The sequence below is a fragment of the Musca autumnalis genome, unplaced genomic scaffold (genome assembly GCF_047663935.1).
Source record: "Musca autumnalis isolate F117 unplaced genomic scaffold, ASM4766393v1 scaffold_1, whole genome shotgun sequence".
Lineage (NCBI taxonomy): Eukaryota > Metazoa > Arthropoda > Insecta > Diptera > Muscidae > Musca > Musca autumnalis.
In genome coordinates, this window is record NW_027411644.1 from 175,698,170 (window position 1) to 175,723,364 (window position 25,195).

Here is a 25,195-nt window from a genome sequence, read left to right on the forward strand (position 1 = left end):
CAAATTTCATTGAAATTGGATATACATAGTGTGTTCAATATTCGATTGAACCATCTATTTAATTTTTCAAATATATTTAATTTGTATTATCATTTACATTCATTTTAATAATTTGCGATTTACGTCATTTTGCAGTAAAGCGGAGAACAGCTGATCTGCATAACTGACCTTGAACTTGAATTTTTTATGTACTAAATTTTTTGCATTCCTCTTATTTCTAACTTCCACTTGTTTCTTTTCTCCCATCATGTTGCTCTCGTTAACTCAATAAACATACAAACATACATACACATTAATGTCGATGCACATCCATAGACATTAATGTTGTTGTTGTCATTCCTTCTCAAATTCTTCGTTTACCCTTCCACATAATAGGGATAGACAAGAAGTTATTAGTCAATCGTGAGATTCGCAAACAAAAAGATCGGCAGCAGACGTCATCAATTATAACAAAAAAGAAAACAAGTGGAAGTTATAATTCAACCAAATATTTTAAATCATTATTAAACTAAAACCAATCAATGTGAATTTGGAAATAATTTGACCTTTATTAAAACAAACCAAATCTAAATTTAACAAACTGAATTGTGAATTTAACATGTAAATAAAAACGAAAACAACAACACCATAAAACCCTTGATTTGTGAAAAACCAAAAAGAACATAATTTTGTAGACATAACTAAAAATAGTATAAAAAAGTTGTGAACTGAAATTCGAAATAAAACACAACAAAACAAAATCAACCAAATCTTTGTTTCAAAAAAGGAATATAACAACAATTGGGTAACTAAATAACCAAAAGAGTACAAATAAAAAACACAAGAAAAGTTGAAGCGAACAAAATCATATAAACAAAACTAAGAAGATTATCGAAATTAAAGTTAAAATTGTTAAATCAAAATTGTAAGCACCCCACCCCCTCAACTAAACATTTGGTCCTTCGAGCCGGATCGTGTTAAAAATAAAACCGTGCATTATTCTAAAGTGTGCCAGTGACATTCCGTGGAAAAAATAAGACTTCACAAAAACAACAACATTTGAATAAACAAAATAGTGCATAACTTTTGTCTATTATCTGTGCTTCATATTGAACTTGAAAAGAACGACATTAACTTCTCTTAAAAGTGTACAAAAAGTGTATTTTCAAATTGTTTTCTTCAACAATAAGAAAAAGTTGAGAAAATCACCGCTATTCTAACGGACCCAGATTCTGATGTTCAAATTTTAACCTTGAACATAGGCAACGACTTTATATTTTTCTTCTCTTTCTAGACCTCAAATATCGGAAACCAATAACCGGAGTCAACGACCTAACATAAAATTGCAAGTAAATAAGAAGAGAAAAGCAGTAAGTACATGAACACATATTTACATATCTATGTTATGTACTAATAAAGAGAGAGAGAAACTTCAAACTTGGACTTCACATCTCTGAGAACGCGTAGGGTTGCCATCTCAAATTATTTGGACATTTTTTTGGGAAAGTTCAGTAAATGAAAGTAAGAAATATACGACCCTATTTTTAGACCTAGTTTGCGGATGATCATAGAATAACAAATAAATTGGATTTTTGACATCAAATTTACGTCGATATTTTTTGTTATTTTGCGTTAACCATCATAAAGAATACACCATTTTCGAAGAACTTTGCAGTGCGTTAACATTATATTGTGTATTTCTTGCTATTTGTTACTCATCTACGTCATAAAAACCTTTTGGAAAAATACGTACCTGACTTACACTTTGGAAATAATTGTCGTTTTTTGGCGTTTTTGTTTTTCGAATATTTTCGAATATTTTCGTCATTTTTTGACTTTTTTGCAATATTTTTATTTAATCGGAGTTAAACATTTCTGCATTACACAAAAACAAATTTGAAAATTTATATAGTTGCCGAAGCGATTCACATAGACATTTTAGGATTTTGGTCAATTTCTACGATTTTGGTCGGATTTATCGACATTACATTTTGGAAATTGCTGACAATCAAATAATATCATCGACATTTGAAACAAATTTTAACGTTTTGTATTCTCATCTGTAAATTGCTGTTCTTTTTGAAAAAAAAATCTCAAAAATCATTATTATACAACAATTTGGAGTTGGTTTTTTCGCTGTGACCTTAGTATTTGAACATTTCTAAAGCGATTTTGGTCGACTTCTTTGAAGTTTAAGCACGAATTTTCTCAGAGTTTGCGTACGAAATTTGCCGATAAACTAAATATCGCAATTCAAATTGGATCTCTGTTGAAAATCTCGAGGTTATATTTTGACTTTTAGAAATTGGTATATCTTGGTTGAATCTTTCGTTGCTATCTTTGGACTTTTTCTTGTGGAATTCGTGACCTTTACAAAAATTTTCTTGCAACTTTTTGCTAAAGTAAAACATTTTTCTAAACATGGACATCACAAGGAAATTCACCAACGCATACAACGACCTGATCGATTTCAACGAATCGCAGGTTGGCGCCGCCGGAGAGGATAATGTGCATTGTTTGCAAGCACTTCGAGTTCATCTGGATAGCATCTGGACACAAGTAAAACGATGCTACGAAGATTGTCGGGACCACGATGCCAAGGAAGGAGAAGCACCTGTTGACCTTATAAAACTTAGATCACATTACAGAACGGCTATTTCGGTATACGAATCCACGTTAGGAATAATAAATTCAGAAATAGATGCCCTTACCAATAAGGCAACAGAACCACTTGAAACGACTGTACAGGACAATTCCGTACGTCGTTCAATAAAGCTTCCCCCATGCGATACCGATGTTTTCTATGGTAGCTACAAGACGTGGCCGACATTTAGAGACCTTTTTTCGGCTATTTATGTGGAAAATTCGGGGATTAGCAGGGTTGAAAAATTATATCATTTGAAACAGAAAACGAGCGGTGAAGCTAGGGACATTATAGCGCATATTCCACTCACTCATGACGGCTTTGACCTAGCGTGGAAAAATCTAACCGACCGGTATGAGAATAAGCGCATGCAAGTGAATGAGCAGTTGAAGACTTTGTTCAGTCTACCTGCGGTAACTGTTGATTCGAGCTCATCACTAAAGTCATTGCAAAGGTCTGTAAATGGTTGTTTGGAAACATTAAAGACTTTGGACATTGACATTGCAACATGGGACCCAATTCTCATTTATCTATGTTCACAAAAGATACCACGAACCTATCTGCAGGACTTTGAAAATACATTAAGCGATAGTTCAACAATTCCAAAATGGAAAGACTTCGACAAGTTCCTTACACAACGATTCAAGACTTTAGAATCTGTTGGAAACATTCAACCTTCGACCTCTCAATCAGCTCAACTTAATAAGGAAAATCACAGATCTCAAAAGGATAAGAGAATCAACTCATTTCAAACGAATGTTGACCATAATTCAATGAATAACTTGACATCAGCTTCCAACAGGCATTCAAAATCAATTAATATCAAATGCCAATATTGCCAAAAACCTCATCTGTTAAGAAACTGTCCCAAATTTCTCATTAAAAATATAAATGATCGTATTCATGTCGTCAAAGTGACAAATACATGTTACAACTGCCTCCTAACTGACCACGGAGTTAGCGAGTGCAAAAGTAAATTCAATTGTAGACACTGCAACCTTAGGCATCACACACTCTTGCACAAAGGAAATGAACCACAAACTTCTTTTGAAACACCGCTTGACGTACGACCTAGCACAAGTACTCAAGCCTTAACAACAACTTTACAGTCCACACCTAATATCGAACCCAAAAATCTCACTTCACTTGCTCTTCGCGATGAGAACAGACCTCAGTCGAAATCCGAAGAGACCTTGCTTTTCACGGCTTTAGTGGAAGTTGAATCGAACGGTCAGAGATTCGAAGCCCGCGCAATCATCGATTCCGGCTCGCAATCGACCTTCATTTCTGAGAAATTGAAAAATAGACTTCGACTTCCAACCAAACGTAACCTAGTACATGTCTCAGGTCTCAACCCAGCTATGATGGAAACTTCGACTCAAGCTTGTATTTTCACCATACGCTCGCGGTTAGACCCTGAATTCAAACTTGACGTTTGGGCCCCGGTTCTGAAAACTTTGTCATTCAGCTTACCACCCCGAAATTTGGATATAGACAACTATGATGACCTAGATCATCCCCTTGCAGATCCATACTTTCACAAAAGCAGACCAGTTGACATCCTCATTGGTCTCGACATTTGTTCAAATATCTTCGACTTTGCGGTTCCGATGCGTTCACATGGTTCCCTATTGACTCAAAAAACTGTGTTTGGGTGGATTGTGGGAGGACCTGTAGAGCGGTCGACCCAGTCACCTAGCCATGTCTCACTATTCAACGCCGTTGCTCTTGATAATCTGCTGACACAATTTTGGGAGGTGGAGGAAACGCCAAGTGAGACTTTGCGCTCTAAAGAAGACATTTTCTGTGAAAACCTCTACAAATCCACGACTTCTAGAACAGCCTCCGGTAGATATGTGGTAAATTTACCCTTCAAAACCGAGGAAAACATTGGACATTCTAGGAACATAGCAATGGCCCAATACCTTCGCATGGAGAAAATACTTAGTTCAAAACCAGATGTCAAGGATTTATACGATAAAACTATCATGGAGTACCTGGACTTGGGGCACATGAAGAAAATTTCCAAAGAAGAAATCAATAATGGACCTAATTATTACCTCCCACATCATGCGGTAATAAAACCAGACCGTGTGACCACCAAACTCAGAGTGGTTTTTAACGCCTCATCTCCCTCTGATAACAAAAAGAGCCTGAATGACATTTTGTTCCCAGGACCAATTCTTCAACAGGACCTTATACTCCAGACTTTAAAATGGAGGTTTTACAAATTTGTGTATAATGCCGACATTACGAAAATGTATCGGCAGATTTTAGTCCACCCAACACAAACAAAATATCAAAGAATTCTATTTCGGACATCACCTAAAGGGCCAATTGAAGACTTCGAACTTCTCACAGTGACATTTGGAGTTAATTGCGCCCCTTTCCTGGCAATCAGGACTTTGCTTCAGTTAGCTGAAGACATCAAGGACACATATCCTTTGGCTTCTCAGACATTAAAAAACAACATGTATGTGGATGATGTCCTGGCAGGAGGACATACTGTGGAAGAAGCAATTACTTCAAGAAATCAATTGAATACAGCATTGACCTCAGCGGGATTTGAACTTAGAAAGTGGGCCTCCAACAATCCGATTATAATCAGTGATATCTCACCTGAAAAGCTTTTGTCGGACGATTGCCTGCAGCTATCTGAAAATGTTGCAACAAAGACATTGGGCATCAAATGGAATATCAGTAGCGATTCATTTTCCTTTCCTCAACCAGACATTACGCAGAAGTCGTCTTTTACAAAAAGGGAAGTTCTTTCCGTAATAGCGCGGTTTTTCGACCCATGTGGATGGCTAGCGCCTATTATTGTAGCTGCCAAACTTATTATGCAGCAGATATGGCTTGACAAGAGCGGATGGGATGATGGACTTAAACCTTTAACATCACTTGCTTGGGAAAATTTTCTCAGAAATTGTCCAGACATTCAACATCAGAGGATCCCACGTTGGATACAATATACTCCGTCATGTAAAATCGACATTCACGGATTCTGTGACTCTTCGGAGAAAGCGTATGCTGCGACCCTATATATTCGACTCGAAGAAGCTGACGTCATACATACCCATCTCCTCGTTGCAAAAACCCGTGTTGCTCCAGTAAAGAAAATTTCCCTACCTCGATTGGAACTTTGCGGAGCTGTCCTCCTGGCAAAATTAGCTTCTTCAATTATACCAAATCTTAATCTCCCGCAACATGACATGTACTTGTGGACAGATTCGACAATCGTCCTAGCGTGGCTTCGAAAATTACCATGTGCATGGAACGCATTCGTCGGGAATCGAGTGTCTGACATTATAGATAAGGTCGGAACATCAAATTGGCGCCACGTCGACTCAACACACAATCCAGCTGACATAGCAACCAGAGGATGTTCTTCTAACGACCTTCAAAACAATCATTTATGGTGGCATGGGCCTTCATGGCTTCGAAAACCAGCGAATTACTGGCCTCAATCTCAAAAAATCACTGATACCTTGTTGGAACAAAAACCAATAAAATCGTTAGCAGTCCCTTCGATTAAGGACCTCATAAAGTCTGATCCCTTAATAAACTTTTCGACCTTATCAAAAGCATATCGTTCTTTCGCATATGTCGCCAGAACTATACGAATCATCCATAGAATCGGACCTCAATCGAACAAACCCATTGATGATGTTCTGCCAGAGGAAGTAAATATTGGCAAATCAAAGGCAATATTACTTACTCAGTCCCACTATTTCTCAGTAGAATATCGTCTACTAGCCGAAAGGAAAAAGCTACCTCCTGGCAGTCCACTTCTTCCTTTCAATCCTTACATTGACGATAAAGGAATCATGAGAGCAAACGGACGACTTTCAAATTCTCCAATGTTAACACATAATGAAAGACATCCAATTTTGCTACCCCATCATGCCAAACTTTCACGTTTATTGATAGAACACACGCACAAACTCACACTACATGGAGGAAACCAGTTAATGATACGTATCTTACGATCTGAATACTGGATTTTCAGACTAAAACCTCTTGTAAAAATGGTCGTAAATCGATGTAAACCCTGCATCCTATATAAAAAACATACGCAAAATCAAATAATGTCGTCTTTGCCTCCAGAGCGTACCCAGTTCACTAGACCTTTTTTGAACACTGGAGTTGACTTTGCAGGACCTTTTAGCATAAGAAACTTTACAGGACGTGCATGCCTCATCACAAAGGGCTATGCCTGTATATTCGTATGTTTCTCAACCAAAGCCGTGCATTTGGAAGTCACAAGTGACCTTAGCACACAAGCATTCCTAGCTGCCTTTACGAGGTTTATAGGACGACGTGGCTGTCCTGCAAAAATTTTCTCTGACAATGGGACCAATTTTACCGGTGCAGCGGAACTGCTCAAAAAAGACCGATTAGAGTTGTTCCGCCAGATTAAAAATGACCTTACCCATCAGTACTCCTACCAAAATCTAAATTGGACATTCATTCCTCCAGGAGCCCCACATATGGGGGGACTTTGGGAGGCAGGCGTAAAGTCATTCAAAATGCACCTAAAGAAAATGGTACCTAATATGACATTTACGTTCGAGGAATTCTCCACAATACTGACACGTATCGAGTCCTGCCTTAATTCTAGGCCGCTATGTCCAAATAGTGACGACCCAAACGACCTTTCACCGCTCACGCCTGGACATTTCCTCATCGGTTCGCCTTTGCTAACTCCAGCTGAGCCCGACATATCCGAAGAAAGCATAACAATCGCCAATCGTTGGAAACGTTTAAAAATTCTTTCTCAAATGTTATGTCAACGGTGGAAGAATGAATATTTAAAAGAACTACACCGTCGCTATAAATGGAAAAGACAGCAAAATAATGTTCAACTCAATGACCTAGTTATAATTATGGACGACAGAACACCTCAAAATGAGTGGAAGTTAGGACGAATCATTAAACTATGTCCAGGATCAGACCAAAACATCCGAGTAGTTGACCTTAGGACCTCGAACGGAGTTATTCGACGACCAATAATCAAGCTTATCCCGCTCCTCTCTGAATAACTCTTTGACATTCCATCACCTCATATATCATAAAATGAAAACCAAATTTTATTAACTCTTGCTCTTTGCAGATATGCCACCAAAAAACCCAGTTCGCAAAAGTTACTATCGACCACGACCTTGGATTCGCTCTTGTGGTTTATGTATGGAGGATCATCCGATCAAAACATGCGAAGAATTTCTCAGCCTTACTCCAGACGAGCGGTACGAGGTAGCCTGCCAACATTTTTATTGTTTAAATTGTTTGGCGTGTTCTCATAACCGGCCAAATTGTACAGCCAAGGCTAGATGCAACATTTGTGGCGGCAGACACAATTTCTTGCTGCATGACGCTTCTCAAATTAAAAACACACGTCTAACACCTCCTTCGCAGCAGCGTCAGCAACCATTACCAAATCGGTCCGCATCTGTACCTCCAAAGCGAGAGCAACCACCACCAAACCGGTCTCGGTCATTGGACAAATCTCAACACCGTCAACGACCATCGAGAGCACGATCTCCATCAATCGCCAGACCACAACCTCGTCAACAGGCACCAAGAGGACGATCCCCATCATCCAATAGAATCCAACAACTGCCAAAGGTTCGTTCAACCTCGTCAACTAGACAACAACGACAGCAAACACCAGCACGATCCTCATCGTCGAGCCAACAACAACGATCGAAAATTCGACCTTCTTCACCATCACCAACACGTCCAACAACATCAAAGTCAGCTTCAAGACCAAGCAGACCTCGTCGAAATGTTAAAGCCCGATCGTCATCCTCATCACTATCGCCAATGCGACCAACAACATCAAAGGCAGCTTCACAACCAAAATCAAGCAAATCTCACCGACAATCATCGCCTGCAAAACCAACAAAATCTAAGGCAGCCTCAAGACCGATGCTGAAAAACAGTGATTTTGTAATGCAACCAAGACCATATGTGCCTACTGCCTGGTCCCACATATTCATACCAACAGCACAAATACGTATTGCTATACCCGACCAAGTAGGTGTATGGCATATATGTAGAGCCAGTATCAATTTCAATTCCCCATTTTCTCGAATCGCGGTCGGATTGCAGTCTAAACTCAACCTTGAAACCTTTATCTATCAAGATGCCCGCTTTGCCAGGTTGTTCATTGGACATAGACTTCCAAGCAAGAAATGGATAAAAGAGATAGACGCCATGGTGACTAATGACCTGCCTAAAAAACCCTACTCCGGTCCCATCAAAGAGAATCCAACAACTGATTTTCCGGAAGACAGTCTTGCCGATCCCACACCCCAGTGCAACTCAACAGTTGACATAGAATTGGGGGCGAATCTATTCAAACAGGTCTTTCGCAACGGATGTGTAGAAACGGATGTGACTGGTGTCTTTGCACAACCAACCGCCCTTGGCTATGTCTTCGTGGGTGCTATTGAATGAACACATATGATGAGTCATCACGACGGGGCGGCATGTTCAATATTCGATTGAACCATCTATTTAATTTTTCAAATATATTTAATTTGTATTATCATTTACATTCATTTTAATAATTTGCGATTTACGTCATTTTGCAGTAAAGCGGAGAACAGCTGATCTGCATAACTGACCTTGAACTTGAATTTTTTATGTACTAAATTTTTTGCATTCCTCTTATTTCTAACTTCCACTTGTTTCTTTTCTCCCATCATGTTGCTCTCGTTAACTCAATAAACATACAAACATACATACACATTAATGTCGATGCACATCCATAGACATTAATGTTGTTGTTGTCATTCCTTCTCAAATTCTTCGTTTACCCTTCCACATAATAGGGATAGACAAGAAGTTATTAGTCAATCGTGAGATTCGCAAACAAAAAGATCGGCAGCAGACGTCATCAATTATAACAAAAAAGAAAACAAGTGGAAGTTATAATTCAACCAAATATTTTAAATCATTATTAAACTAAAACCAATCAATGTGAATTTGGAAATAATTTGACCTTTATTAAAACAAACCAAATCTAAATTTAACAAACTGAATTGTGAATTTAACATGTAAATAAAAACGAAAACAACAACACCATAAAACCCTTGATTTGTGAAAAACCAAAAAGAACATAATTTTGTAGACATAACTAAAAATAGTATAAAAAAGTTGTGAACTGAAATTCGAAATAAAACACAACAAAACAAAATCAACCAAATCTTTGTTTCAAAAAAGGAATATAACAACAATTGGGTAACTAAATAACCAAAAGAGTACAAATAAAAAACACAAGAAAAGTTGAAGCGAACAAAATCATATAAACAAAACTAAGAAGATTATCGAAATTAAAGTTAAAATTGTTAAATCAAAATTGTAAGCACCCCACCCCCTCAACTAAACATAGTGGGTTGGGTGTATCAAATACATGAAATCGGCCGAAAATATATATAGGAGCTATATCCTAATCTGAACCGATTTCAACATAATTTGGCATACTCATTTCTGCAAAAAATTTAGTCACACATTCCAAATTTCATTGAAATTGGATATACATAGTGGGTTGGGTGCATCAAAAACATGAAATCGGCCGAAAATATATATAGGAGCTATATCCAAATCTGAACCGATTTCAATATAATTCGGCATACTCATTTCTACCACAAGTTTAGTCACACATTCCTAATTTCATTGAAATTGGACATACATACTTTGTTGGGTGCATCAAATACATGAAATCGGCCGAAAATATATATAGGAGCTATATCCAAATCTGAACCGATTTCAACATAATTTGGCATACTCAGAAATTTAGTCACACATTCCAAATTTCATTGAAATAGGACATATATAGCGTGTTTGGTACATCAAATACTTGAAATCGGACGAAAATATATATGGGAGCTATATCCAAATCTGGACCGATTTCGATATATTTTGGCACATTTATTTTTAGGCTAAAATCCATCACACATTTCAAATTTGGAGTCTGTATCTGTAACCGTTCTATAGATATTTGCATACAAAGTTTAAATTTTTTGGAGGTACATCCGATTCTGATGCTATAGCTCTGGATCAGAGCGGAATTTCGAAACATTTTATGGCCTATGTTACTTTCAGGCGATGTAGTAATATACCCTGAAAATTTCAGCAAGATCGGTTCAGCGGTTTTTGAGTCTATAAATTTCAAACAAACAAACATACAAACATTTTTCTATTTTATATATATAGATATACCCCTGTTGTTGGTAAAATGTTTATATACTTTGTTTCATAAACATTTGTGCATTAAGCATCTTTTCCAGTCTTTACAGTTCTATGTCTTTGTTTACCATTAATATTCATATGTTCAAGATATATATGTATGTTGCTGACATGCGGTTGCGCTGATCTTCATAGCAAAAAATAAATACAATAATAGCAATCTCGCTGACGATGGTTTTTCGAGAGTTCCAAAATGCTATTATATTTTCATTTAGTGGCGATATTGATTGTTTTTCATAATTGACAAAATCAATTTATAAATGGCGTAGATTGGATGAACTCGGAGTTTCTGTGGTAGGATCTATAATTTGCAGATAATCGGAATGAAATTTGGTTGCATGTGGTCTGCTAGGTGATGGGGTTTCCTCTTATGGGTTCATATAAAAAAGATCAGGTACTTTATGGTTTTAGTGGGAAATGCTACTTTGTTACTGTTCGCTGATTTTCTGACTTTTCAAACCCAACAAATTGATAATTCTACCTGTACAATATTTCAGTTATCAAGTTCCTCTGTATCCAGATTCAAGAATTCTGCAACCTGGACTGGTTGCGTCCATAAGGAATCAGGAGACAGGTGAGTGTGGTCCCAATCCACATGCTGGGCATGTGTTGGGTATCGTGGCGTCAATTCGGTCCAAATACGAATTGAGGCAACTGCATCGTCCGGATTTTAACTGGGCTAAAACCACTCGTGTTTGCCTTGGCAGCTGGCGCTCTTTTGCTGCGATGGATGGGGGGTGGTCTCCACGTACTGTCTTCACACTGTATCTCTGTACTGCCTGCGCAACCATGTCAGTGTGAATGCTATCCAAGCCTGTCTGATAAGCTCTTGGTCTAGAGGTTATCTTTTATACCTTTGGACCTCTCTCTCTCTAGATCATGAAGATCTCTCCTGACGTGCCTGGGTGGAGGAAGCCTGTCCACTAAATCGTGACAGGGATGCTCACTGCGATAACACTCAAGCAGGTACTGGATCGACAACATCTTATTGTGTTGACGCACCGGTAAAATGTTCGTCTATTCATGAAGATGGTCCACTGGTGTCATGAGGAGGCACCCTGTTGCAGTCTTCAGGGCAGCATTCTGGCAGGTTTGTGCGTAGCACACTTCTCTTCGCCCTATTACTCAAATACAAAACTCCTTAGGTCATGTTAGCTCGATTAATTAAATTAAAAAATTGTTATATTTTGTAAAATTTTTAAGTGGTCATAACCCCTTAATTCTCTGGCGGTAGTCGTGAACATTTGGGCGATTTTATTCGCGATGAGATTTCCAAGTTTTCCAACGCCTCAGCCCAAGCTTTCATATTTTATTATGGTTGAATGTGCTGGTACAATATTAAAACACTAACGGCACTTGAGCCATTTGTATAATACGCTTATCTTCACCTGTATACCATATCACTTTCAACAGATCAATTTTGAAAACATTTTTTAAAGTTTTATAATAAAGTTAAGATTACGAAAAATGAACGGATATAAATAATATTGAAAAATGAAATCAAGTGCTATTGAAATAAGCTGCTTTAAAATACAATGTTTTCAAATCCAATTTCTTTTGAATTCTCTTTAACAACAAAGTAACACTGCTTTACGGCTCGAATTAAATGTTAACAACATTTTGATCGACATTAAGCTTTGCTTAGATGTAAACAGATTTTTTCCATTTTGTTTTACAATTTTTATGGTATTTTTGTGTGTGGCATTTTTCATGTAACCACCAGCACCAAAACAACAACAACACCACAAACAAAAATAAAATTGACTATCACTCAACAAATTTATTTTGGTTTAATCAACAAATCAAGGAAATCACTTTTCAGCTAAATGGCAAACTGTCTAACTGACAGACTTTCGTCGCTGTGTGCCGCCTGAATGGAAAAAGTTGAAAAGTGTTTTCCTTTCAGTTGGTTGTGCTGTATTGTTGGGTTTGATGTTGATGATGATGTACTAGATGACGGTGACGTTGACGTGTTGTTGGTATCTTTCACTCTCAGCTAGATTTTTTGGCGTTGTTGAGCAAATCGATTGAAATGCTCATATAATCTGTTGAAAATAACATGTAAACAGCCGACAATCATTGACAGTTAAATAGCTGATCTTTTTGCATAAGATTAATTAAATTGGCCAATTAGATGATTGTCTATACCGAAAAAAAATTCACAAAAAACCTAAGGAGATCAAATCCAAAACACAGAAAATGTTAAATGAAATGTTAATGTCCGTGACAGCGGAAATACAGTTTCAACACTGATTGATGAAAATACTGTGAAATTTCACAACCACAAAAAATAATGCAGTGTGCCTTGTCATGGAAAATGTGTCGCTTTTCTTTTGTAAAATATATAAATATCTGATAGCATGTTTATTTTTTAACTACATCCGTTTGAAGGTATGTTGATTATGCTGCAGGAATATTAATGTTTTATTAAATTGGTAGTTTATGATAAGAAATAAATTCATGAGATAATACACAAAATGTTAAAACCAAAAGTAAATTGAAATCATTTAGTTTTTTCTTCCTTACACAATGATTAGACATGCATATGTATATGTGTCAACACCTGTAAAAGTTTGTTTTCACGCACCGCTATACAGATTTGGTTATTATCTTGATGACCGAATTCCATGAAGCATGTTTTGGGTGCCGAATATTAATAAATTTTATAAGAGAAGTAAACAGGCAAATCTATTGATCAGGGCGTTTTGCAGTCATAAAACAAGTGAACAAAGGCAATAGTCGGGACGGGGACTATGTCCCAGCAAAAATTTGGATCCGGTAGTCATTACGTAACCCATTACAAAGTAATGTATACAAGCTTCTTTTCCCATTACAAGTAATCTGAAAAGTAATGGGATACTTCTTAAAAAAATTACAAGGCAAACCTACTGTTCACACAATGTGAACACATATAGGGTTTAGTGCCCCAGTGTGAATGTGCGTTAAGAAGTCATAAGTGAACGCCGTTGAAATTGTGGGTGGTGGCGGTGTGGTGTTAAGTTTGCCATTTGTTCTTTCCACCCACACACTCACACATTGCAACGGTTTTGCATGTAAAAACATAGTAAATATGTAAATATTTCCAACAGCAAACCGGCAAACAGGTTTGCTGTTGAAATAAACTTCAAGAAGTTTTCATTCGTTGTTACAAATTTGAAAGCGCCGGAACATTTTCTCCCCCCAGTGAATATTAAAAGAAAAAAAAGAAAAAATAAATAAGTTGACATTAAAAACTTAAAACTAAATACTTACCTAAGTGCTAAAATACTTACCTGCTAAAGTTAAATTACTTACCTGCTAAAGTTAAATTACTTACCTGCTAAAGTTAGATCATCTACGTGCTAAAACAAATACTTACCTTGTACATAGTTTACCCAGCGAACGTACATACATCATTTTATCTCCAAACCTCAAAAAAGAACTTAAAGTGAATTACCGATATTCCTATTGTTAAACCTTGTTTAAATAATCTAAAACCTAAACCTAAAACCTGCATTGTATAAACCTAATGAATTTAACTACTTAAAACTAGAAAATTGTGCTAAGTTAAAAATACCAAAAATTTGCATAAAACTGAATTAAACTAAAATTGTTCTACCTAAAGATCTATACTTAAAAGCTAACCTAGAATTAAAACCTACAAGAAGAGAAAACCTGAATAAAACCATACAAACACAGAAATAAATAAAAGTGTTTTAACTAATAACTAAAGGAGAAAGGGAAAAAGGTTAAGTATAAGAAACAAAAGATAACCTAGCAAACATTTGGTCCTCCGGAACCGGATTAAAAAAAGTGATGTTTTTTAAGTAATTAAAAACAAAAAACAATACAGAACAAGCACACAGTGATTTTAAAACACAAAGTTAAGTGGACAAAACAGTGGGTAAAATACAAATACACAAATAAAGTTTTTACAAATTCAAACAAACAAAAAGTGAGGTTACTCAAAATACAAAGACAACGTGAGTGCAGACAAGATCGTTTTGAACAACACATTACAAAAAATACAAAGTGACAAACAAGACACAGTGGGTACAATACAAAAATACAAAGTGAACAAAAAAGGTTTTGCAAATTTAAAAACACAAATATTCACAAAAACAAAACATAATATATTCAAAGACAACGTGAGTGCAGACAAGTACAAGATCGTTTTGAACAAAGTGAACATTTTACAAAACACAAAAAGTTTTAAACAAAAAGAACAATTAGTTTTTTACAAATACAACAACAAATCGGTTCGGCACGCGTAAACTAAACATATTACAAAACAACAAGGCGTCACATCACAACAACAACAAGGAGCAGCAGGAAAACAACAAGGACAGACCCCAAAACCCCCACACGTAACTAAACCCAGCCTACAAAGTGAGTACTTGTTGGATTTTTTCATTATAACCCAAAAGGAGCATATTGGGAGCTGGCAAATTCTCAATATTTGCTTTGACCCATATACTTCGAATGAAGAAAAAACAATTTTGACCCCTTTTGGTATACTGCCTATTGCCACAAGACTCAAAATTTTAAGAAAACAACAATAGTGGACCCTGACTCGAACAAAACAGGTTTTATTCCGCTATTTTGGACAGACACATAACGGGTTGTATATACATTTGTTGGAAAACTATATATATCTGTGGAAAATACATATTGGAAAGTGCTGAAAGTGGTGTTCAAGCAAATATATAAGCGCCATCTTGCCACTAATACACAATCATACATAATATACTGAAAATATAATGAGAATTTAGGCTACCCAACGTACATAAGCGCCATATTAATTATGGAATGTACATAAAGCAAATTTTTTTGAAAATATCGTCGTATAAACAACTCGTAACACATATATGCATGATTTTTTATACCATATATTTAACCTAACAATCACTAACCTAAAATTATTTAATTTTATTGCGCAATTTGAAAAACAAAAATAAGAAAACGAGAAAAGAAAGTTGTTTGGCATTTTTATATTCCGTTTTGTTGATAGACACACAAATTACAAAAGAAACCTGAACCTAGATCAAAGTTTTTGGAAAAATAATTGCACGTCTGGTGGACAGACAAAGCAACAACACAATCTTATTAAACCATATACATTTTTGGAACTTTTTGGATAAAATTTTTAAAAGTCTGGTGCACAGACACACAAATAAGAAGAGCCATTTTGCATCACAGGTTTGTACCCATTGATTTTGGCGCCATAAACTAAGCGTCTGAAGGACAGACGGCTTAACAACCCAGCACACAATTACGTTGATATTCTCGAAAAATATTTTTTTGCCAAACAACATACGTCTGGTGCACAGACGAAGGAACTGAACTAATTAATACTAACCCCTACTATATTGTTTATTGATTTCATAAAATTCTATAAACTTTCAGCAAAATTCTGTGACCCAAAATATTTCTGTGATTCATTGCAGAAATATTTTGCTGGTAAATTTTTTCTTGAATAACCACTTTGTGGTAACATGCTTTTTTAATACTTATTGCTTTTTTATCATTCTTGAGACCCTATTGAACTTTTCCTATGTGATTACGACCCTACATATACACATTTTGAGCGTTCTTTTTAAATATTTGTCGATTTTAGATAAATATTTGACACACATCAAATTTAAAAGGAAAATTGATAAGAAAAATCCTCCTCCTATAGGACAACAAGAGATTTTATGCATTGTCGGCGGTTAAAGGAGGTGAAAACATATTTTCTCTTCGTTTTGATACGTGCAACCCAGCACACATTTTTGATTACGTCTCCGGTTAAATTTTTTTGTGATAATTTTTGCTCGTTTGCTTCATAAATATTTTCTAAATTTGAAATAATTTTGGGAATTATACAACTTTTTGAAATTATTGATCACTTATGTTGTTTTGACCCAATATTTTTTAAATTTTGGGAAATATTTTTTACATTTTTCATTTTCGAAAAACTTTTTGGAAACAATAGCTGATTTATTTGACCCAAAATTGTATCAACTGCGATTTTTATTGCTCTTTGTGGATTTTCTTGTTGTCGTTTGATTCAGACATTCAGATTCTTTTGGAAATAAGTCTTATTTTGAAAAAGATTTTTCATCAAAAGGCCATAAAATCCTCCTTGCCAAGGATATGTAAGAGATTTTATGCACATTTTGGATTATTCACTCGTAAAACTCATTGATATTCGATCTTTGAAAGTTTGACATCCCAGCAAACAATTTTTCGACGCTCGTCTGGTGGATTGAAAAACTATTATACACTTTTTATTCGTTTTTTTTTTCGGATAAATTCATTGATTCTTCTTGATGCGGGGACTCGTTGGATGATTATTTCGAGGTTTTGTTTGTTTTTTCTTCATTAGTTTTTTCACGTAATATATGCTTTCATCTTTCTCTCAAAAATAAATTTTCTCAATTGATTTTTCGCTTAACCAAATCATTCGCATACGTTTTTGAGAAAGCATTTAACGAAAATTAAAGATTTTCTCCACGTATTGGATCGAAAACCTGTGAAAAGGTCTAACAGGGTTGAAAATTTTGAAGATATTTTAATATTTTCAAAGCTTTTGTTCGTTTTTTGGAAAATTGGACCCAATTATTCGTTGTCAACTACTTAAAAGGAAACACTTTCTTACTTTTGATCATCAAAAGAAAGATAAAAGTTGAATTCCTTAACAAAGAGTCCTTCTCGTTGGGCATCTTTCGGATTTTGGAAAATAAACAAAATTTGTGGAAAGTTAAACGCACAAAAGGAAGATGGATAAGACATTATGCGATAGATACGCGAACAGCGTCAACGACCTGTTGGATTATATTTCAATTTTTTCAATTACCAACCCAGAAGACACAGCGGACACTTTGGAGACAACCCGAATGGAGTTAGATTCACATTGGAGTTTAGTCAAGAGAGCGTATGTGGAATGTAGAGAACATAAAGCAGAGGAAGGAGGAAAAGATATTGACAAAAATAAATTAAGGAAGAACTATATGGAGGCAATGGACTCTTACAAAAAGGCATTAAGTGCCATCAATATACAATTGCAAAATGTTCGTGATAAACGGATGATGGAACAAACAAAAAGAGAATCATCAATGACCCAAGAAGGAAAGGAAAAGGAATTTACTTCCGTATCCCGCTTACCACCATGCGACACAAATATATTTAAAGGAGGATATCAAGAATGGCCAACATTTCGAGACTTATTTACGGCGATTTACATCACAGGATCAAAATTAAGCAATGTTGAAAAATTATTCCATTTAAAACAAAAAACTACTGGGGAAGCAAAAGAGATTATCAGCCACGTTCCATTAACAAATGATGGATTCGAATTAGCCTGGAAAAATCTTACGGATAGATACGAAAATAAGAGAATGCAAGTAAATGAGGAGATAAAAACTCTTTTTAATCTGCCAGGAGTTGCGGCCGACTCAAGCCATTCACTACAAAAGTTACAAAGAACTGTCAATAGTTGCATTCAGACCTTGGAATTATTGGAAGTCGATGTCAAAGGATGGGACCCTCTTCTAATATACATTTGCTCTTCAAAGTTACCGAGGAATTTTTTGGAGGAATTCGAGAACTCACTTAGCAATTGTAAACTACTCCCAACATGGAAACAATTCGACACATTTTTAACAAACAAATTCAAAACCATGGAGTCAGTGGGAAATATCAAGCCTTCAACTTCGAAATTTGCACAGCAAAAACAACCCACATACCATAAACCTAGATTTTTGAACACATTTCAAACAAATGTCACAAAACCTACAAATAAATTTGGAGATAGACCCAAAACGAACCAACCTCAACAAAACAAAGCATCAAATCTTCAAAATTGTCAACTATGCAAATCGAACCACTTTGTCAGAGATTGCTCAGAGTTTTTAAAGAAGAGTATCAACGATCGGATTCACTTAGTAAAAACTTCGCATTTATGTTACAACTGTTTGTCATCAAATCATGGAGTGAAAGATTGCAAAAGTCGCTTTGGGTGTCGAAATTGTTCAATGAGACACCACACCTTGCTGCATAAGGGAACGGAAACCCAGTCAACAAATACATACCTAGCTCGAGTGGAGACACAACCTAGAAACAGTGCCGCCACTCATACACAACAAATACAGTCCACAACAAACTTAGCACCAGAAACTGTTACAACTTTGACCCTCCAAGATAAACACATAAATGAGAAACAATCTGGAGGTACATTACTGTTCACTGCCATGGTACAAATTGAAAACAGAGGACAAATTTATGATGCCAGAGCTCTGATAGATTCTGGATCACAATCAACATTCATTTCTGAGAAACTGAAAAATCTTTTGAAATTACCAACAAGAAGCAACCTGGTTCATGTCACTGGCTTAAGTCAATTTGTCTCGGAGACATCTACAAAATCTTGTTTATTTACAATGCGATCCAAATTTGACCCAGAGTTTAAACTGGATGTGTGGGCACCAGTTTTAAAGACCCTACCTTCGAATTTACCGCCACAAAACTTAGACAAATCTCAACTACAAGATATTACATCGTTGGAATTAGCCGATCCGAAATTTTATATCAGTCAGCCTATCGATTTACTCATAGGTATGGACATAGGACCCTTGATATTTGCACTTGGAACTCCGATGAAAACATTTGGATCAATTTTAACCCAAAAAACTAAATTTGGATGGATTGTTGGAGGACCCATTCCTGGGAATACAATTCAACGAAAACAAATTGCTTTGCTCAACACAACATCGATAGAAAAGATACTTACACGTTTTTGGGAGGTGGAAGAGACCCCTAAAAAAGTTTTACGGTCAGAAGAAGACCAATTCTGCGAAAGAAATTACATTGATACAACTGTACGTAACAAGGAAGGAAGATATGTTGTGACTCTCCCATTCAAAAAGTGCGAGGAATTGGGGAATTCTAGAAATATTGTCTTAGCCCAATTCTTTCGAATGGAGAAAAAACTAATGAGAACACCCGAAATAAAAGAGGAATATGATAAATCAATTATCGAGTATTTGGAACTCGGTCATATGAGAAAGATTAATCCTGAGGAAATTAATGACACACCCAACTATTATTTACCACATCACGCAGTGATTAAACCTGATAGGCTCACAACGAAATTAAGAGTTGTGTTTAACGCCTCATGCCCATCCTCAAACAAAACTAGTCTCAATGACACATTGTTTCCTGGACCCATTCTACAACAGGATTTGGTGATACAAATTTTAAAATGGAGATTTTTTAAGTATGCCTTCAATGCTGACATCACAAAGATGTATAGGCAGATACTTTTGGACTCGAGACAAACCAAATTCCAACGAATTCTCTTCAGAAAATCACCACAAGACCCAATTGAGGATTATGAATTGTTAACCGTGACATTTGGAGTAAATTGTGCGCCTTTCCTAGCTTTGAGGACTCTTATTAAATTGGCAGAGGATGTAAAAGATACCTATCCAAAAGCAGCCAATATTATTTTGCAAAATCTTTATGTTGATGATGTTCTTGCTGGAGGACACACGGTTGAAGAAACAATTCAGGCCCGAAAGGAACTAGTAGCAGCCCTAGACTCTGCGGGTTTCAAACTTATGAAGTGGGCTTCAAATCATCACACCATTATAAAAGATATCCCTGAAGAGAATTTATTACCGCTTAACTGGTTGGACATCGCTGAAGATGCGTCCACCAAGACATTGGGAATTAGATGGAACATATCAGGCGACTTTTTCTCGTTTATGCCCCCAGAGATGGAAAATAGAAATGTTTACACAAAACGAGAAGTGCTGTCTACTATAGCCAAGCTGTTTGACCCATGCGGATGGTTAGCACCGATCATAATTGTAGTCAAACTTGTAATGCAACAGATATGGTTGGATAAAATCGATTGGGATGACACTTTAAAGCCCCTTACACTCATAAATTGGAAAAACTTCGTGAGAAATAGCAAGGATATTGAGCTACTGAAAGTTCCAAGATGGATAACATTTACATTGAATAGTTCTGTGGAAATACATGGATTCTGCGACGCGTCGGAAAGCGCATACGGGGCTACGTTGTACATTAGAGTAGAAACCCCAGGTCACAATGTTCAGACTTTTCTGTTAGCCGCAAAGACTCGAGTGGCACCAATCAAAAAGTTGTCAATACCACGTCTCGAATTATGTGGTGCGGTTTTACTTTCCAAATTAGCGGCCAGCACCATGAAAAATCTTCAGATATCGGATTATACGACCCAATTCTGGACAGACTCCACCATTGTTTTAGCCTGGTTGAAAAAGCCTCCTTGTCACTGGAGCACATTTGTGGGAAACCGAATTTCGGAAATCTCTGAAAATGTCGGCCAAGAGAACTGGCGACATATAGACTCAGAAAACAATCCCGCTGATATAGCCAGCCGAGGATGCTCGCCCACAGAACTTAAAGCTCATAGACTCTGGTGGAATGGACCTCATTGGCTCACAATGCCAAAAGACCGGTGGCCATCGAATCAAATTCATAATGAAACAGACCTAGAAGCCAAGGCGGTCAAAGCCCTAACGCTTTTCGAGCAAAAAGATGACCCCTTGAAAAATTTTTCGTCGTTAGCAAAAGTTTATCGGGCATGCGCATATGCCTTAAGACTCTGGAAAAATACAGGAATTAATAGACAACATCTTAGAGCCTCAACATTGGATCTGACTGCCACCGAGATTCAAGATGGAAAACGATCCAGTATCATACAGACGCAAAAATTCTTCTACTTAGCCGAATACGAAGCCTTGGAGAAAAAGGCAAAAATTTCTTCAGCTAGCTCACTTCTAACTCTGAATCCATTTTTAGACCCTAAAGGAATTATGAGAGCCAATGGTAGATTGGTACAGTCGACAGCCCTTACGTATAGTGAGCGGCATCCCATAATTCTTCCACATGGAGCGACCCTTAGTCAGCTACTGGTAGATTTTACACATAAAATAACATTACACGGCGGTAATTTATTGATGTTAGGAGTGCTCAGGTCCGAATTCTGGATATTTGGCCTTAAGTCACTTGTAAAGAAAACCATACGAAACTGCAAAGTGTGCATCATTCATAAGAAAAAGACCCAAAATCAATTAATGGCATCTCTGCCGCCCGAGCGAACTTTCCTCTCAAGACCCTTTACAAATACAGGTGTTGACTTTGCGGGACCCTTCAATATTAAAAGTTATTCTGGCAGGGCCTGCTTTCTTACCAAGGGCTACGTTTGTGTATTTATATGCTTTGCGACAAAGGCCATACACTTGGAGCCGACAAGTGACTTGTCGACATACGCGTTTTTGGCCGCCTTTTCGAGGTTCGTTAGTCGTCGTGGCTGCCCAGCTTGTATCTATTCCGACAACGGTACAAACTTTGTAGGGGCAGTTGATCTTTTAAAAAGGGATAGAATAGCCTTCGTAAAAAACTTTCAGACTAGTGTTCTTCAAAACAACTTTTACCAAGATCTTAACTGGAAGTTTATTCCACCCGGAGCTCCGCACATGGGCGGCTTGTGGGAGGCCGGAGTTAAATCTTTCAAGACCCATTTGAAGAAAAGTATTCCCAAGATGAACTTTACCTTCGAAGAATTCACAACTATTTTAACTCGAATCGAAGCTTGCCTTAATTCACGACCCCTCAGTCCGGCAAGCGACGACCCAAATGATTTCTCTCCTTTAACCCCGGGACATTTTTTAATCGGTACCGCTCTTCTTACACCAGCTGAGCCCGATATTTCTGACACTGATATCAGTCTTGTTAATCGTTGGAAACGACTCAAAGTCATTTCCCAATATTTTTGTAATCGTTGGAAACTAGAATATCTACACGAACTTCATCGCAGAACGAAATGGAAGTATACTCGGGAGAACATTAAAGAGGGAGACTTAGTAGTTATAAAAGATGACCGACTCGCTCCAAATGAATGGAAATTAGGACGCGTTGATAAAACTTATCCCGGTAGTGACCAGAACACTAGAGTAGTCGACGTTCGGACGGCTAGTGGCTCAATAAGCAGACCCATTACAAAACTTGTCAAATTGTTTTCCGACTGACTAGTCGGGTTATTTTCCTTAATGAAAGAATGTAGTACTCCCATCTCTTTTTTTGCAGATATGGCCGCCTATTTACCCAACCAGGACTGGAGACTGGAAGAAGGAGCAGAGCGTGGGGCTGCCGCCGCCAACCCTAACCGTCAGCCAAGGGCAGAGCCAAGTGTTAGGCGACAGCACAACCGCAGCCGATCTAATCAACGGCAGGGCCGAAGAGAAGAGAGGAGGGACAGACCGGCGCATTGGCAATACGCATGTGGGTTGTGCCAAGAAGACCATGCGTTGAGCTCCTGCCAGAGGTTCCTCAACCTTTCGCCCTACCAGCGTTATGAGACTCTAGAGCGCCGAAGCTACTGCCGGAACTGCTTGGCGCGCAGTCACCTAGCCCCGGACTGTCCCTCCCTCACAACATGTCGGCGCTGCGACTACAGGCACCATACACTCATCCATGGCGCCCCACAGCTCGACAATTCGCTGCAGCCACCGTCACCGCCCCCAGTTTTGCGATGGAATTTAGTGATGATCCCCACGGCGACCATACGGATCATGGGAGAAGAAGCCAGGTTGTGGGCGTCTGTAAGAGCTTTAGTCCATCAAGGGTCGGTGATGTCGAGAATTTCCTACGCATCTTTCCAGCGTATAGGGCTTCGCTCGTTCCTCTTCTTGGGTCGGCGGTTTACTACGCTGAAAATCCAGGCTCGAAACGAGAGCTCGACCTGGGCGCTAAGGGTGCATGCGCTCGTGACCGATGAGCTGCCGTACAGACCCTATTGTGACCCGATTCTTGAGGACCCCACAAGAGATTTTAGCGGTGGGAGCTTGGCTGATGTGGACCCCAGAAGTAACACTCCCATAGAAGTTGAGTTGGGTGCCGATGCGTACTCGGCCATAGTCCAGGAGGGCAGGACATTTTCTGGCATCGGTGACGTATACGGGTACCAGACCAGGCTGGGTTATGTGCTGTCCGGTCCAATTAGAAATCTCCCGCAAGATGATCCCTATTAATAATACTAACACTAACCACTGCGGGGGCAGAACATGTTCACACAATGTGAACACATATAGGGTTTAGTGCCCCAGTGTGAATGTGCGTTAAGAAGTCATAAGTGAACGCCGTTGAAATTGTGGGTGGTGGCGGTGTGGTGTTAAGATTGCCATTTGTTCTTTCCACCCACACACTCACACATTGCAACGGTTTTGCATGTAAAAACATAGTAAATATGTAAATATTTCCAACAGCAAACCGGCAAACAGGTTTGCTGTTGAAATAAACTTCAAGAAGTTTTCATTCGTTGTTACAAATTTGAAAGCGCCGGAACATTTTCTCCCCCCAGTGAATATTAAAAGAAAAAAAAAGAAAAAATAAATAAGTTGACATTAAAAACTTAAAACTAAATACTTACCTAAGTGCTAAAATACTTACCTGCTAAAGTTAAATTACTTACCTGCTAAAGTTAAATTACTTACCTGCTAAAGTTAAATTACTTACCTGCTAAAGTTAGATCATCTACGTGCTAAAACAAATACTTACCTTGTACATAGTTTACCCAGCGAACGTACATACATCATTTTATCTCCAAACCTCAAAAAAGAACTTAAAGTGAATTACCGATATTCCTATTGTTAAACCTTGTTTAAATAATCTAAAACCTAAACCTAAAACCTGCATTGTATAAACCTAATGAATTTAACTACTTAAAACTAGAAAATTGTGCTAAGTTAAAAATACCAAAAATTTGCATAAAACTGAATTAAACTAAAATTGTTCTACCTAAAGATCTATACTTAAAAGCTAACCTAGAATTAAAACCTACAAGAAGAGAAAACCTGAATAAAACCATACAAACACAGAAATAAATAAAAGTGTTTTAACTAATAACTAAAGGAGAAAGGGAAAAAGGTTAAGTATAAGAAACAAAAGATAACCTAGCAAACACCTACTTACTTTGCTCCTCACTAAGTAATGAGGACGGTGGCACAGTGAGTGTGTGTCCGACTATAAATCCTAGGGTTGTGTGTTCAACGCTCACTGTCGGCACGCGAGTTTTTTTTTTTTAATTAAAAAATAACAGTTCGTGGTGCACATGTGTACTGCACATTTAAGTTCTTAAGCAACCACTCATGTTCGTGTGCGTGGCACAGTGTGTAGTGTCTTCGGCCAGAAATCAGAGGGTTCGTGGGTTCAATTCGGGCAGACAGCGAATTAAAATAAAGTAAAATGAAAGTAAGAAGTGTGTTGAAATAAAAAAAATCTCCACATCAACTGTTCTAAAAATAGACTTTT

The 25,195-nt window shown here is 37.4% G+C and overlaps 4 protein-coding genes across 6 annotated transcripts; all 4 read left to right on the top strand.

Moving 5' to 3' along the window:
• Positions 1-223: 223 nt before the first annotated feature.
• LOC141388775 (uncharacterized) lies at positions 224-9,824 on the top strand. Of its 3 annotated transcripts, none has more exons than XM_073959058.1 (3): positions 224-784; positions 1,274-1,349; positions 7,737-9,824. In XM_073959058.1, the coding sequence occupies exon 3, from the start codon at positions 7,739-7,741 to the stop codon at positions 9,080-9,082; it is 1,344 nt and encodes a 447-aa protein (XP_073815159.1). In that variant the 5' UTR covers positions 224-784; positions 1,274-1,349; positions 7,737-7,738; the 3' UTR covers positions 9,083-9,824. The 3 variants fall into 3 exon arrangements, with proteins under 3 accessions (XP_073815159.1, XP_073815158.1, XP_073815160.1); XM_073959057.1 differs by having other exon boundaries at positions 232-904; XM_073959059.1 differs by having other exon boundaries at positions 392-600.
• Positions 2,401-5,927, top strand: LOC141389336 (uncharacterized). The gene is made up of 3 exons (XM_073960703.1): positions 2,401-4,631; positions 5,025-5,648; positions 5,852-5,927. Exons 1-3 carry the CDS (start codon positions 2,401-2,403, stop codon positions 5,925-5,927), a joined length of 2,931 nt encoding a protein of 976 aa, XP_073816804.1.
• A 5,281-nt stretch (positions 9,825-15,105) lies between the features above and the next one.
• On the top strand, positions 15,106-24,774 carry LOC141388772 (uncharacterized). Its single transcript, XM_073959053.1, has 2 exons — positions 15,106-15,244; positions 22,973-24,774. Exon 2 carries the CDS (start codon positions 22,975-22,977, stop codon positions 23,914-23,916), a length of 942 nt encoding a protein of 313 aa, XP_073815154.1. The 5' UTR covers positions 15,106-15,244; positions 22,973-22,974; the 3' UTR covers positions 23,917-24,774.
• On the top strand, positions 18,871-21,703 carry LOC141389345 (uncharacterized). Its single transcript, XM_073960715.1, has 2 exons — positions 18,871-21,636; positions 21,686-21,703. Exons 1-2 carry the CDS (start codon positions 18,871-18,873, stop codon positions 21,701-21,703), a joined length of 2,784 nt encoding a protein of 927 aa, XP_073816816.1.
• Positions 24,775-25,195: the final 421 nt, after the last annotated feature.